The sequence below is a fragment of the Lutra lutra genome, chromosome 1 (genome assembly GCF_902655055.1).
Source record: "Lutra lutra chromosome 1, mLutLut1.2, whole genome shotgun sequence".
NCBI classification, from domain to species: Eukaryota; Metazoa; Chordata; class Mammalia; order Carnivora; family Mustelidae; genus Lutra; species Lutra lutra.
The window spans coordinates 107,935,044-107,951,524 of NC_062278.1; the positions used below are offsets into that span (position 1 = coordinate 107,935,044).

A 16,481-nucleotide genomic window follows, 5' to 3' on the forward strand; every position below is an offset into this window, starting at 1 on the left:
TCTCTCCTATGCTCCCTGTCTCAAGACATTACTAAAATATGTATTTTTTTACCAGAGTGAAGAGGTGTAGAGCAAGAAAGAGGAAGAAACGAGATCCAGTATAGAAGGAAGGCAAAGGGAATTTCCAGGATAATGGTGAAGGATGTCCCAGGATGGCCACGGGTCCGCAGGCCTGGAAGACCCAGTGGAGCAGATCAGAGAGCTAGGCAAAGTTCTCTCTTAGAAAGAGTGGAACTAGAAGTTACCTAGGAGAGCTGACCATACGGAGAATTATATAAGAGGGGAGGTGGTTTATAGCAGTTTTGAAGAAAGTGGGAAGACTTGGTAAGATGTTGAAGGAGAACTAAGAACTAAAAAAAGAGCAAATATTATCTCCAGAGAACAAAATGGAATCTCAGTGTAGTGGTGTTCTTTGGATCAGTAGAGAACACTACTGGTGGTGAGGGGTGGAAGTGCCTTAAAATGCCTGCGTCTACCCAGATAGCAAGGCTGTGTGTGCCATCAAAATTAAGGCCTACAGTAGACAGTCTTTTAAAGTTACTGAGATAAATATTAAAAGAAGGAGCCAACAGGGTTGAAAGGGGATGCTGCTGAGGAACTACATGAAGATGGGGAGAGGTGGCGAAAGAATGACTGTATTTAATTCAAAGCCTTTTTAGCACTTTATTTTCAACTGATAAGCCTGTAATATTTTGATTAAAATAAGGATTTTAAAAACATGAAAAACCCGGTCATAGTTGTTTCTCTGAGGGCACGTCTCAGTAAGAACTTAACACCAGACCGATTTGACATTCATCTATTCCAAAGAAAGATTCTCTTTTTTATTTAAGACTTTGTTTCAGAAAGTATTTGTTTCCTTTCCTTTTGCTCATACCCGCTGCTTCCCAGTGCCTTAAAGTATCTTGAGCCTCGAATCCTGTAGTTTTTTTCTTTTCTTTTCTTTTTTTTAAGAGAGAGAAAGCGAACATGTGAGCGATTGGGGAGAGGGGCGTGGGGCCTGTTGCAGGGCTGGATCTCACCACCCTGAGATCATGACTGAGCAAAATGAAGAGTCCAGTGCTTAACCGACTGAGCCATGCAGGTGCCCCTTGGATGCTGGTTTAAAAAAAAAAAAAAAAGATTTTATTATTTATTTGACACAGAGAAACACATCAAGAGAGATAATACAAGCAGGGGGAGTGGGAGAGGGAGACACAGGCTTCCCGCTGAGCAGGGAGTCTGATGTGGGGCTTGATCCCAGGACCCTGGGATCATGACCCAATTTTAGTATATGTGCTGCCGAAGCGAGCACTGGGATCATGACCCGACCCAAAGGCAGACACTTAACAACTGAGCCACCCAGGTGCCCCTTGAATGCCGTTTTTAAGTTTTATGTGACGGCATTCATCTCTGTTTTGTTCTGTGTGCTATCTCATAATAAAAGCACTTTGTCGTTTTTTACTGGCCCTCTGAATGCCTCCAGTAGTTGTGTAAGGGAAATGGGAGTATGGAAGTTACCCCTAAAGGAAAGTGGGAGAGGAGGACCCTTTCTAGAATGGTAAGTGGGGGAGTGCCTAGCTGACTTGATCAGTTGAGCATTCCACTCTTGATCTTGGGGTCTTGAGTTTGAGCCCCACATTGTAGGTAGAGTTTGCTTTAAAAAAATGATAATTGCAAATGTCTGATGTTTGGAAGGTAAGAGCTGCAAAGAGGTAGAAGTTAGAAGACATGGTGAGTACATAGATTTTCAGAGCATTCGATCTATAGGGCTGGTGTGAAGGGGACACAGATAACTGGGCACAGATTAAAGTGGACTCTGAATACTTTGGGACTAATTTTGGAAACATTCTCTAGGCAGCCAGGAGCCAGAAAAGGTTTTTTGTTTTTTGTTTTTTAAAGATTTTATTTTTATTTGACAGAGACGGAGAATGAGAGACAGGCAAGGGGAGCAGCAGGCAGAGGGCAAGAGAGAAGCAGGCTCTCCGCCGAGCAGAGAACCTGATGTGGGGCTCGATCCCAGGACCCTGGGATCATGATCTGAGCAGAAGACAGACACTCAACTGACTGAGCCACCCAGGCACCCCCAGAGAAGGTTTTTAAGTAGGAAATGACAGTTCTCCAAATCAGTATATAAAATTTTACATCCAATTTGTACCTGTCACAGCTGTATACAGAACAAAGAAATTGTCATAGAAAACAAACATGGGAGAGAACTATCTTAAAATGTTAATGCTGTTGTCTCCACAGCTGGACTATAAGTGAGATTGTGGGGCAAAACTCAGTCCTCACTGTCACGTCATTTTTTTCATTGTGAAATCTGCCACGCCCATGCCTCATGCTTCCAGCTTTCTGTTCACTGAAGGGGTAAATGCCCTAAGACCTTCCTCCTGTGAGAACACGTGAATGCTCAAGAGGGCAGGACTTCAAGAAAGCATCTGATCTTCAGCTTGGCCTTATCTTCCAACTTGTTTTAGGATTGCTAAAGATTCACTCCAGTCAATCCAATCCCCAGCAGGCTGTCCTGACGATCCCCAGCCAGCTCAAGCCACTCAGTGTAAATACATCCGGAGGGGTACAGACTATCCTGATGCCTGTGAATAAAGGTAAGTCCGTCACCCAGGGGTGTGCTGGCCTCCATGGCTGGGGGACGGAGGGCCATATTCTGCCGGTGGCCCCTCCCCGTGCGGCCTGCCCTTTGACCATCTGTTCTCCTTGGCATTTTGAACTCTGGAGCACCGACTCTCACCCTGAATGTGAACCCCAGATGATGCATTGGTTTCTAAGTAGCTCCCCATTTCTAAAGTTCAGTAGAGGGGTAGTATTTTAAGGATTTATGAGAGTTCCAGGCTGATTGGATTTTTATTTTCTTAGTGACAAGCCCCCATTTCCACAGTTGAAGATCATAGCTCACTTACCCTTGTGTTGTCAGTAAACAGCCGACCTTGTCAAATCACTATATTCAGTAAGGACCTTTTTAACGTTGTACTGAAACTGTTTCTGTGCCATTCTTCTAAAACGAGGCCATCACCTGGGAGTGATAATTTTTATATTTCTTACAGCCTCTCTCTCTTTTTTTTAACTTGTTAGTGGTTCAGTCATTTTCTGCCAACAAATCCCCTGCCATTCTGCCGGTAGCTGCCCCAACTCCGATTATCCCCAGCTCTGCTTCAGCAGCTGTTACAAAAGGTAGGTAGCTTCTCATGGTATTTTTACCTGGAAGTTTTGTGTAAGACATTTTTATAATCTGGGTCCCTTGATTTTCAGCCTCTGAATCAGTCACGTCAGAAATACTTACCGAGTATTTCTAGTTTATATAGTAGGTTGGACACTGAGGGAAACAGGGATGGACAGAGCATCATCTCCCCTTTAAGAACTTGAAGAGAGTAGTAGTAGACAGCAAGTGTGATCGATAAGTGTGGGATAAGTGATCTGGAAAGTGAATGCTGCAGTATTTCAGTCTCGGATGTCTAGCCAGGGGCGGGGGGTGTGCAGGGTGGAGGACTTCATATGCAATATGGAATGTGGGTTACAGCCTGGACTTGAGAAGAGGGAAGCACTGTGAGGGAGCAGGAGAGTGCTGCCACATGGAGAAGCAATAGAGACAAACACTCAGAGGGCTTATTCGGGGAAGTAAACCAGTTAGGGGGACTCATCTGGGAGGTACAGTTGTGGTAAAGGAACTTCAGAGGGGCCAGGTGTTGGCAGGCTGGCCAGGGGGACATTTTGAGTACTAAGTAGACTGAGCCAGTGTGGTGGGTTAGATCTGTAACATCTAGAATACCGAGAGATACCACGTGCTAAGAGCCTCAGGTGTACCAAGCACCATGCTAGCTGCTTTATACAGATCACTAATTCTCACAGGACTTCCAGATAGTTAGTAGGCCCATTTTGCAGATGAGGAAGCTGAAGTTTGGAGATATTAAATATCTTCTTCCCAAACCTTGAAAGTTAAAAAGCAGTGCAGTCAGACTTTGAAGTACATCTGCTTTTCAGGCATACCAGATCTTCCACAGTAGTCTTGAGAAAAGGTGGATTTGTAACTTATGCCATGAGCAAGTAAAATGGATTTGCCGATTATGGTCTCCTGCCTTTTTTAAAAATAAAATTAGTTGGCACCCAGCCATTCCCGTTTATTCACATATGATCTGTGGGTGCTCTTTCATGGCCAAGTTGATAAGTACCAGTCAAGGTCATAGGACCTATAGAGCCTAAAATATTTACTGATTGGTTCTTTATAAGAAAAGTTTGCCAACATCTGATCAGAAGATACTGACGAAAGAACTGGTATCAGCCTGGACCAGCATTTCTCCTCAATAACAGTTAGGTTTCGTAGGCCTTCCTCATACAGATTCGGATTCAGTTGATTTTGGGCCGGGGTTAGAGCATCTCTGTTTTTATTTTAATTGTGGTAAAATCTTGTGTATTGAAATGCAGAGGTACTAAGCATACCATTTGATGAACTTCTTTGTAAACCCATGTAACCCATTTTCCATTTCAAGATACAGAAATTTTCATTACCTTGTGCCCCTTCCAGTCAGTTCCCAACCCCCACAGGCAGCTGCTGTTCTGATTTCCCTTACAACAGAACAGTTGCGCCTATTTTTTTAACTTTATATACAAGTGGAAGCACATGCATGTCTGGTTGTATTTATTCACTGTAATGTTTTGGAGATTCATACATATTGTACCTGAATAGTATTCCACATTGTAGGGAATACACTTGAATTTGTTTATCATTTCTCCTGTTGGTGGACTTTAGGGTTGTTTCCAATTTGGGGCTGTGTGCACAATTCTATGAGAGCATATTCTCTAGTAGAATAGCTCGGTCAACCTGAAAATGCTAATTATATAATTCTGTAGTTGTTTGAGGGCCAGATTAATGTGAGTGTACTTGTACCTACTTGTACATACTGTACATACTGGAGTATGTGAACTTTTTCTAAGTACTTCCTTCTGATACTTGAAGTCTTGGAATCACTAGGGATTGAGGGAATATATAGTGCTAACAGTGAAATTAGCAGGGTCATTCACTACAAGTCAATATATACATGTAAAAAGTTAATTTTTAATATAGAAATGAAATGCTAACAACCTACTAAACAGTTCTGAAAGTGAAAAGACCTAAATAAATGGGAGGATATACCTTATTGTTACAAATACAGTTGACCCTTTAAACAACACAGATTTGAACTGTGCAGGTCCACTTAACACAGATTTGTTTCAATACAGTACAGTACTTAAGAGAAAATATATTTTCTCTTCTTTAGGATTTTCTTAATATTTTCTTTTCTCTAACTTTATTGTAAGAATACAGTATATATTACATATAACATACAAAATATGTGTTAATCAACCATTTATGTTATCATTAAGGCTTCCAATCAGTAGTACACTATTTTTTTTTTTTTTTAAAGATTTTATTTATTTATTTGACAGAGAGATCACAAGCAGGCAGAGAGGCAGGCAGAGAGAGAGGAGGAAGCAGGCTCCCTGCCGAGCAGAGAGCCCGATGCGGGGCTCGATCCCAGGACTCTGAGATCATGACCCAAGCCGAAGGCAGCGGCTTAACCCACTGAGCCACCCAGGCGCCCCATACACTATTTTTTTTTTTTAAAGATTTTATTTATTTATTTGACAGAGAGAAATCACAAGTAGGCAGAGAGGCAGGCAGAGAGAGAGGAGGAAGCAGGCTCCCTGCTGAGCAGAAAGCCCGATGCGGGGCTTGAACCCAGGACTTGGGATCATGACCTGAGCCGAAGGCAGCGGCTTAACCCACTGAGCCACCCAGGCGCCCCAGTAGTACACTATTAATAGTTAAGTTTTTGAGGAGTCAAAAAGTTATGGATGGGTTTTCGACTGCAGAGATTTGGTACCCCTAACCCTCCGAGTTGTTTAAGGCTCAACTGTAATTTATTATAAATATGATAAATTATATTAATTTACAGAAAGACCTGATGTGTTATCAGTTCTCCCCCCAAAAATGACATGCAGAATCAATATAGTCCCAGCCAAAATGCCTGCAGTGTTGGGGTGTGTGTGTATGTGTGTGTAGAAATAGGCTAAGTCTAATATGTATGTGGAAATGCAAAGGCCCAGAATAGCTGAGGCACTTTTGAAGAACAAAAAGGTAGGGGACTTGGACCACCAGATACACATACTATAATGTTACAGTATTGAGATAGTGTTGTATTCAAGAGTAGACAGAATAATGGAATAGAAAAGAAAGCCCCGAAATAGACTCACACATTTATGGTCACTTGATTTGTGATGTTCAGTAGGGAAAGGGTGTCCATTTCCATAAGTAGTGCTGGGTTAATTAGATATATCCATTTAGGAAAACAATGAACCTTACACCATAAGCAAAAATTATTTTGAGTTGGGGTGCCTGGGAGGCTCCTCTGCCTTTGGCTCAGGTCATGATCTCAGGGTCCTGGGATCGAGCCCTGCATCGGGCTCTCTGCTCAGTGGAGAGCCTGCTTCCTCCTCTCTCTCTCTGCCTGCCTCTCTGCCTGCTTATGGTCTCTGTCTGTCAAATGAATAAATAAAACTTTTTTTTAATTTAATTTGAGTTGGTTTATGAACTTATGTGAAAGCTTAAACAGTAAAGCTTTCTAGAAGAGAAGATAAGAATGTCTTCATGACTTTGGGCACAGATGTTTTAAGAGCAAAAAATGTGAACAGACCCTGCACAGAAGAGGGTATCCAGATAGCTTGTAAAGATGTGAAAAGTTGTACAAACTCATTAGTTATCAAGGAAATGCAAATAAAAGGCATAGTGAGATGATGCTGTTAGAGCACCAAAATTCGAAACACTGGCCATATCGAGTTTTGGCAAGGATGCAAAGCAGCTGGAACTCACCTGCACTGCTGGTGGCACTATAAATTGATACATTCACTTAGGAAAGCAGTTTGGCATTGCCTAATAAAGCTAAACATACATCTGCTCTCGGTTCCAGCAAATACACTTCCAGGAAGTGCGCACGTACGTCCATCCATCAAAAGACATACGCAAGAACGGCCATTGCATTATTTTTAATAGCTAAAAAATGCTGATGGACAGGATTATGTACAGTATGATTCCAGTTATGTGAAGTTCAAAGTGGATGAAAGGTGGTTGTCTTTGGCAGGCAGGAACCGCCAGAAGTGTAGGGAGCCTGGTTGAGGACTAGGAATATGCCATCTTTTCTTTTTTTTTTTTTTTGAGGTTTATTTAAGTAAGCTCTGTACCCTTTGTGGCATGACCCCGAGATCCAGAGTCCCATGCTCTTCTGACTGAGCCAACCAGGTGCCCCAAAATACTCTATATCTGATTGGAATGGTGTCCGTGGGTGTGTACCCAGGCAGCTGAGCCATACACTTAGTATTTGTGCATTTATGCAAGTTTATGCATCAGTAAAAAGGGAAGAGATGGAGCATATCTCATTTGTAGACCCTTGTTATGTAGGAAAGTACTGAGGATGTTGAGTACAGAAAGGACACGACAAAGGTCATGTGCTGATGTGCAGGGTGAGTTTTAAGGGGAAGAGACTGAAGGCAGGGAAGCTGATGCAGACGTAGAATGTGTGTGGTCATGTGCTTTTGATCCCAGAAGACTGCGGAAGTACAGGGAGGCACGTGCACCTGAGACACTGCTATCTTCCATCAGTAAATTTGGTAAGATTCAAGCCTGCTGTGTTTGGCTTGGCTGTTTCCAAGCACAGTAGATCTGATTTTTGCTTTCTGTCTTATGTGTCAGAACACTAAGATAATGCCGAAAGTTGACGAACTTAGCTGGAGAGATGATATCCAAAAGGATACTAGAACTTAGAATGGGCCAGCATTGTATTTTAACTTGGCAGTGTGTGTGCGGTTTAGTGAGGGGGCTATCGAATAGCAGTGGGCTTGGCCCTTGAAGAAATATATAAAAAGCCACTTTATTGCCCTGCCTTGTCATGAGCCTGGAGTCGCTCCCCCTGAGACCCGCGGTAACAGTTCTTCCCTTGTCTGCTGATCCTGTGACGCTGGGTGCCATCTCAGTCCCCCGGCTGTGTCCCTACAGCAGCTGGTGTGGCAGTTTCCTCACTGAGTCTCCGTGGAAGAGCTTTTGTTTCTGCCAGCACGTGTCCTTCCGTCATTGAAGGCTGACAGCTCTTTTTTGTTGCTCTTCCTTTGTAGTAAAGACCGAACCAGAAGTGCCTGGGCCAGGCTGCCTCTCCCAGGAGGGTCAGACAGCTGTGAAAACAGAAGAAAGTTCTGAGCTGGGAAACTATGTCATCAAGTAATTATTTCATTCCTTTCTAATGGAGTTGAGCATTTGGTGTTTTACCGGGTACTTTTTGAAACCCATGCCTGTGAGAGCTGAGTTTGTGTAGAGTATGTTTGTATAGAAGTTAGCGCTTTGGAGGGTGGAAGCCCTCTGCCCACGTGCAGTGAGCAGGTGTTCGCTCTTGATGCACGGCCGGGGAGTCTTCACTGAACTCTTCCATATCACCTTGGGGCAGCCATGGACTTGTCGCCTCCAAAGCCTCAGGTGGGACAGATCTCCCTCCAGCGGAGCTTGACGGCATGTGCTTTCTTTGCTGAATCCTTGGGCATGAAATTTCTCGTGGTGTAATTCTTGGGTGTGTATACATTTTACACCTGAGTATCCACACCACCCGCCTGATCTTAAACAGATGCCTCTTCATGGGCTGTACATACTCTTCTGAAAATACTTCATGAGGTTTTCTAATTTCCAAGTTGGGAACCCACCTCTGATCATGTATTTTGAAGTAAGTCAAATTATTGGGGATGGTGGAAACTTAAGCCACTTTCACATGATTGGTGACAGCATGAGCTGGAATAATCCTAAGAATAGGCATTTGTATAGAGTAATGTCCTGCCCTAGTGGCAGTCAGCTGCAAAAAAGTATGTGGCTAGTTAATTTTAAAATACAGATAAAATGATATTTGTATAATTTTATTTCTGGGGTCTCATCTAGTTTATGTTTAGAATGTTATCTGTGGAAGGAAAGACATCCCCAATATAATTGGTTAATTTTAATTCCCTTGGAAAGAAGGGAATATATACATGACTGTGTGTGTGTGTGTGTGTGTGTGTGTGTGTGGCTAGAAACTGTTGTATTTTCTACCTTACTATTCTTTTTTTTTTAATCCCTCTCAGGATAGACCATTTAGAAACTATCCAGCAACTCTTAACAGCAGTAGTAAAGAAGATCCCCTTAGTCACTGCAAAAAGTAAGACCATTATCTGAATATATGGATGCATTTTTAAGGCTGTGAACTATTGGGATATTGAGTCACCTTGAATCATCTTACATTATAAAGTAATATGGATGTGGTAGTTACCTTAGGTGGTTTGGGTTCTAACTATAGTTCATTTGCAGGATCTTAGAATTCACAATATCTTGGTCAACCAGTTGGTCTTTTATTGTATGTAAATTATAAGTCTATTGTGTATATAATTAAAACTGCATTAGTTTGTAATGTTTTCAATAAGGAAAGAAATAAGCATTTGCCTACAATGTGCCAGACTCTGCAGGCTCCGTACTTTTACTGTCTCTCGTGGGATAGGCGGTATCACCTCCCATTTTTACAGATGAGAAAACTGAGGACAAGCGAGGTTAAGTAACTTGCTCAAGATCACTAGCTGTGGGTGGTGAGGAAGAATACTAACCTGGGTCTGTTTGACTCTAGAGCCATTAATCTTCTGTCACCCACTGTCCCTCACTTTGTTGAAGTGCACGATTATGCAGTTTTCTAGCAGTGAAGTCTGCTGTCACTGCCCCTTGTCAGCAAGACTGAAACAAACACTTGCTTCTCAGCTGCAGTTGTTCTGACAGAACCAGCTGCCTTTAGGGGGCAGGTAGCCTGTTGATACTTAGGTGTGTGCACTCAAGCAAGATGACCGCAGACATTTACAGGCAAGGGAGGAAGCAGAGTATCATATTACATTCATGGGATTATGAAAACAATAGGCCACGTACAGCCTGCCCTGTTTATTTTTTTTCTAACAGCAAAGAAATTACCTCTTTTCCCTTGGTTCTTGAAGCCTGGGGGTCATTCTGAGGTAGTTCAAAGTACACATTCAGGGACATTTTCCTAGCCCCACAGGAAAAATTTTTTAAATCTCTGTGTTTTAAAATGTTAGATACAAAGAGAATATTAGAGCTGGAAGGCAGGTCAGAAACCTTTCCCAACAGTCATTTTACAGGTTGGAAAACTGAGGCCCAGGGAGGTGCCGTGAGTTGCCCGACACTACTCAGTGAGTTAGGGCTGGATCTCACATCTGCTCCTGCTGGCGCGCGCCATGTGCACTGCGCCCGAGGGGTAGGCAGGCTTCTGCCATGAAGCCGGTTCCCCAGAGGCCCCATTGTTTGCATACACGCGGATAAATAAGATGCCTTCCCTTTTAGGCAGAAGGCCTCTGTGTTAGGCTGCAGGAGAGCTTGGCAAGGTATGGAACACAGGTCCCGTAAGCAGTTCTAGAGAAACTTCAGGACATACCCTCTAGCGAAAAAGATTTGACTGCAGCCTAAGTTTATTCAGAGTGTGCTGGATATGTGCGTTCTAGGTGAAGACGCCAGCTGTTTTTCTGCGAAGTCTGTGGAGCAGTATTATGGCTGGAACATTGGGAAAAGGAGAGCTGCCGAGGTAATCCCAGTTGCTCTGCAGGCTTCCCAGAGCCTGGGGAGACGGTAACCAGAACATACGTGCATTCTGGCTGCTTCCAAAAACCTCGTCTGACAGAAGAGTGATAAAATTTACAGCGCATTTTGTTAAACATTTAATGGTAGAATTTTTTCCTCCATTTAAAATCTCAGTCTTCAAACACTTGTAGCTGCTAGCCTTCGATAGGGCTACTTGTTTCTGCGTTGATAAAAATTTCTAAACATCTTTTATGATTTTCTTTCACTATATGAAAATGAAACCCAAGTATTTGTTGAGTACTTACAATGTGGCTGCTACGGTGCCCAGTGGTGGGGCTCTAGGAGAAAGTGGCACAGCCTAAGGCATATGCTTAGGAAGCTGTGAGAAGGTTAGTGTGATGGGTTTGGAGAAGTTCAGTGGGGAGAGGGAAGCTGGAGACCAAAGGTGGAGACCAGGTGGAAAACCTTTTAGGCCACACCTAGGAGTTTCAGTGTTATTTCATGAACATCAGGTAGAAGTTCCTTTGCTTCTTTTTAAAACTTCTTAAAAACACAATCAGATTAAAAAAAAAAAAATTCTAACAAGTTAAGTTAGTATGGTCATTTACAGTTGGGTGATTTATTTGAACACACTGTGAAGTTTGAAATTGATTATGATTCAAAAAAAATTTGTTTTTAAGTGGCAAAGAGCAATGACCATGCGAAAAGTCTTACAAGAAATCCTGGAGAAGAATCCAAGATTTCACCACTTGACTCCCCTTAAAACCAAGCACATCGCTCACTGGTGTCGCTGCCACGGCTACACCCCACCCGATCCGGAGACCTTGAGGAGTGACGGCGACTCTATTGAGGACGTGCTGACCCAGATCGACAGCGAGCCAGGTATGCCTTCAGTGGGGCTCCCTGCGCCTGTCAGTAGCCTGAGAGGTGGTTTCATGGAACAGGCGCTCCACTCTTCTGCTTCCAAGGTTCTTGGGCTGGGCCACTTCAGCCCTGGAGGCCTTGAGGAACAGGGGCCTTGGCTCACCTGTAGCTGTGTGTTCTGTCTCCCTCTGGTCTCAGTACAGCCCCTACAGAACTATTTGTGCCCGAGTGTCCCCCAGCATTGGGCCTCAGCCAGGAATATTCCAGCCTGTGGCATATGACAGACACATACTGTTTGTTCTAGGGTCCCCCTCCTTAGCATCATTTCTTCTTTTTTTTTTTTTTTTTTTTTTTTAAGATTTTATTTATTTATTTGACAGAGAGAGATCACAAGTAGACGGAGAGGCAGGCAGAGAGAGAGAGAGAGAGGGAAGCAGGCTCCCTGCTGAGCAGAGAGCCCGATGCGGGCCTCGATCCCAGGACCCTGAGATCATGACCTGAGCCGAAGGCAGCGGCTTAACCCACTGAGCCACCCAGGCGCCCGCATCATTTCTTCTTTGAAGACTTTGCTAATCCCCCCCTTTCCTCCAGATGGAACTGACGTCTCCTTCCTTTGTGACCTTTTGACCCCTCATAGACAGGTCTACCCAATCTCCTCGAAGATGTAGGCGCTGTCTTATGTGTTACTTTATCTCCACACCTCGCTAGGACATACCCAGTGCTGGAGACAAAAATGGAAACCACTAATTAGTACTGCAGATGAGATGAATTGTTTTATGGTAAACAAACAAACAGTTGTGCTCTGTGGGGGTGGGAGCAGGGCATAAAGGATATGTAGGGAGAATATTTTTGAGTTTCACCTTAAAGAATAAGAAGGGTTGTTTTCTCCTCCCAACCCTACTTTTCTAGAAAAGCAGGAGCTCTACCTCCCAGGTTGAGAGAGCCTGGAGCACAGGGAGTGTGTGTGTGAAGGAGAGGGGGTTCTTAAGACTTAGCACAAGTTCCTTGTGCTGACCTTCTTTCCATGAAGCTTTCCTGAGAGCCCTAATGCAGGATGACCTCTCCTTTCTCTGAAATCCAGCAACACTAATTCCAGAACCTGACTGGTTTGTCAGAAATAAGTATCTAAGTTCTTCGGAGGACAGAAAGCATGTTGGTCATCTCCGTGCTTCACTGGCAGCATATGGGAAGCACAGCACGTCACACACACCAGGCGTTCTGTAATAGTGACTGGTGAATTTGTAAGGGCCAGTCAGTGAAACAGAAGAAGCCAGAAGCTGGATGCCCCACCACCAGCCTGCCTGGGTATCCTAAGCCCATCTTGTACCTGGTATGGACCTCACTTCCTCATCCGTAAGGTGAAAGGATGTGCTGGAAGGTTCTGAGGTCCCCTCCGGCTTTGTACTCTGTGTTAGACGTTGTGTACATCAGCATCTTACAGACGATGCTCAGTGTGTACTATGTGTTAACATACTAGCCTCTGAGCAGTGAGAGGGGCTCAGCTGGGTGATATTTATTTTCCTCGCTGTGCACTTTAAGATTTTCCAGTCTTTAATATGAAAATGGGTTAGTTGTTAGATCTGGGGCTTTAGGGCATGGCCTAGATTTTGGTGGTGTGAGTCCAAATTATGTACTGTTTTGTCTTAGATTGCAGACGCATCACGTATATAGGTAACACGAGTCACCTGTCTCTGTGCTTGTCTGTCTCATAAATTCCTAGTTCTCACAGTTACAGATGCACAGCATTCAAGAACTGGAAAGAAGGTCAGCTCCCTTGATACTGACCCTTCTTCTCTGGGTCTCGGACTGTTGGTCTTACGGAGATGGTAGGTCCTTCCCTGTGGCCAGCACAGCTGTCCTAAGACTGACCCCCTCTCATTTAGAGTGCCCGTCGTCCTTCTCCTCTGCCGACAACCTCTGCCGGAAACTGGAGGACCTTCAGCAGTTTCAGAAACGAGAGCCAGAGAATGAAGAGGAGGTGGACATCCTCAGCCTCCCGGAGCCGGTAAAGATCAGCATCAAAAAAGAACAGGAAGAGAAGCAGGAAGAAATGAAGTTCTACCTACCACCAACACTGGGGTCAGAATTTATCGGTGACATCACCCAGAAGGTAGGGGTTGTGGCCTCTGCTGTTTCTTGGTCACAAGCCAGACCTTCAGTCTTGTACGTGGACGCCAGACTTGCCTGGTGAAGTAAAGGTGTGAATTTCTTCTGCCTGGTGAACTTGGGGTGTGCTCTCTGGGCATTCCCCCCCCCCCGCCCCCCACATCAGGGCAAGAAAACAAACTCAACGTGAAGAGGTTACTTGCTGGCCATAGAATTAAAGCAGAGGCAGCTAGGGATAGATAGTTTTTTCTTTCTTTCTTTTTTTTTTTTTTTTTTTTTAAGATTTTATTCATTTATTTGACAGAGATCACAAGCAGGCAGAGAGGCAGGCAGAGAGAGGAGAATCAGGCTCCCTGCCGAGCAGAGAGCCCAATGTGGGGCTCGATCCCAGGACCCTGGGATTAGGACCTGAGCCGAAGGCAGAGGCTTTAACCCACTGAGCCACCCAGGTACCCCGGGATAGTTTTTTACTTTTGTCTTTGGTATTTGCCTCCGTGGAAGCGCCGCTCCTTCCTGAGGTACATGTCTTAATACTTGAGAGGCCGAGCCTTTCCTGACATTTTTCTAGCTCCCAGGGGCCCTGCCTGTGGTATGGGTGTGCGCACACGCTACCCTGTGGTGCAGGAGAGAATCCCCTCTTGGCCTCTAGCAGAGCTCAGCAATGCGGCAGCCTCTGCCCACCTGTACCCGGTACAGCTGCTTGGGACCCCGAGTGGAGGCGGTGTTTGTTTCATTTAGTCAAGAAAATGCAAGATGGGGCGAGCACAGGTGCCAGCTGTGTATTCATCACCTTTTGCAAACAGCCCCTGAAGTCTGATTCTAGGCTTCCCAGTGGGTTGATTCCACTATCAGGATTCCTGGCAAATCCTGGCCATGTTCTTCATTTGGGGGTAAAAGCAGGACTCTAATAGCATGTTTAACAACCACTCAGAAACAGAGAGGACCGTGTATTCTCCCAGGTGTTACATTTTGTGTTACTCCTGCCAAGTTTTGTCCAGAGTGCTTGTAGAGTTACTCTTTCAGCCGGCCAGCTCTTTGGATATCTGAGAAGTGTGCTTGTTTGGAGAGAGGTGGTTTTCAGTGTAGAGATAGGAACAAACGGCTTTTCTGCTTTTCCAGATTGGGATCACCCTGCAGCCTGTGGCACTTCACAAGAACGTGTACGCATCGGTGGTGGAGGACATGATTTTAAAGGTGGGTGCCAGCTGCAGCAGGCCCATGAGCAGCTGCCGCCCGGGGCTGGGGCACTGAGGTGCCAGTGGGCAGGATAGCCTGGGTCCCGGGCTGTTTTGAGTAGGGATGGGGCAGAAATGGAACAGAGATCATAAGTTTTAGGATTTTTCATCTTAATCGGGCTTTTTATGTTTTCTGATTTTTTTTTTAAGATTTTATTTATTTATTTGACAGAGATCACAAGTAGGCAGAGAAGCAGGCAGAGAGAGAGGGGGAAGCAGGCTCCCCACTGAGCAGAGAGCCCGATGCAGGGCTCGATCCCAGGACCCTGAGACCATGACCTGAACCGAAGGCAGAGACTTAACCCACTGAGCCACCCAGGTGCCCCCATGTTTTCTGATTTTTAAGATTTTTTTTTTTTTTTTTTAAATTTATTTGACAGACAGATCACAAGTAGACAGAGAGGCAGGCAAAGAGAGACAAGAGGAGGAGGCAGGTTCCCTGCTGAGCAGAGAGCCCGATGCGGGACTCGATCCTAGGACCCTGAGATCATGACCTGAGCCAAAGGCAGAGGCTTTAACCACTGAGCCACCCAGGTGCCCCCATGTTTTCTGATTTTTAAAAGAACTAAATAATGGGTCTTCTGAGTGTGAAAGCATCTACGAGTTTCTGTGCTGATGTCACTCGAATGATACTTTTTAGTGCCTTCTGAAGCAATCTGAGATGAGTGCTCTCGCTGCTTTAGGACGCGACAGAAGCAAAGCCTTGGGTTTTCTCCACGTGTCACAACAACAGAGAAACAGCCACAATTGTCCCAACCCTGGGCAAGAGGATGACAAACTAGCTTCCTTACCCACCCTGATGTAGCCCCGCGGCTACATTTCTGGTCAGACCCCTCTCCCAGCAGGGATAACTCGCAAATAACCCTCACTGGTTTTCCTTTTTTTTTTTTTTTAGATAGAAATAACCCAGATTTTTTTTTAAGCTTTTATGTATTTAAGGGAGAGCACAAGCAGGCTGGGGGAGGGGCAGAGGGACAAGCAACTTGGTGCTGAGCAGGGAGCCCAAGAGCGGCTTGAGCCTAGGTTCTTGGGCTCATGACCTGAGCCAAAGGCAGATGCCCAGCCGACTGAGCCACCTTAGTGCCCTCCTCAACCTATTTTCCTTAAAAACAGTGTCTGATTAATGAAAGTTTCCCCCCCGTTCATAATTTCTCAGAATCTTGGGCTTTTTTTTTTTTTTTTTTTTTTTTTTAAGATTTTTTTATTTATTTATTTGACAGAGAGAGATCACAAGTAGACGGAGAGGCAGGCAGAGAGAGAGAGAGAGAGAGGGAAGCAGGCTCCCTGCTGAGCAGAGAGCCCAATGCGGGACTCGATCCCAGGACCCCGAGATCATGACCTGAGCCAAAGGCAGCGGCTTAACCCACTGAGCCACCCAGGCGCCCCTTGGGCTTTATTTTTGTAACGTAATATTGTTGGTCTATTATTTGGACCTTTAGTTTTTCCTTAAGGAGTTTTGATCCTTAGATACATTTGTTTGCAAAGTTTTGTATATGGGATGAGGTCAGATGTGTCCCTCCTCACCAGTAGGCACGTGGCCATTTTCAAGAGTAATCCTATCTTCTGTCATAGGCCACGGAGCAGCTGGTGAACGACATCCTGAGACAGGCTTTGGCGGTTGGATACCGGACAGCATCTCACAACAGGTACCGAGATCTCTTTCGTCAGTG

General features: G+C 44.7%; 1 protein-coding gene across 2 annotated transcripts in view; it reads left to right on the forward strand.

Moving 5' to 3' along the window:
• Positions 1–16,481, forward strand: part of YEATS2 (YEATS domain containing 2) — a 123,887-nt gene that overhangs the window by 104,346 nt on the left and 3,060 nt on the right. For both annotated transcript variants that reach the window (XM_047731653.1, XM_047731659.1), the window contains exons 22-30: positions 2,454–2,582; positions 3,067–3,165; positions 8,134–8,236; positions 9,121–9,194; positions 10,531–10,610; positions 11,287–11,488; positions 13,354–13,580; positions 14,696–14,770; positions 16,384–16,457. In XM_047731653.1, the coding sequence (XP_047587609.1) occupies positions 2,454–2,582; positions 3,067–3,165; positions 8,134–8,236; positions 9,121–9,194; positions 10,531–10,610; positions 11,287–11,488; positions 13,354–13,580; positions 14,696–14,770; positions 16,384–16,457 (1,063 nt within the window). The remainder of the gene's footprint in view (positions 1–2,453; positions 2,583–3,066; positions 3,166–8,133; positions 8,237–9,120; positions 9,195–10,530; positions 10,611–11,286; positions 11,489–13,353; positions 13,581–14,695; positions 14,771–16,383; positions 16,458–16,481) is intronic.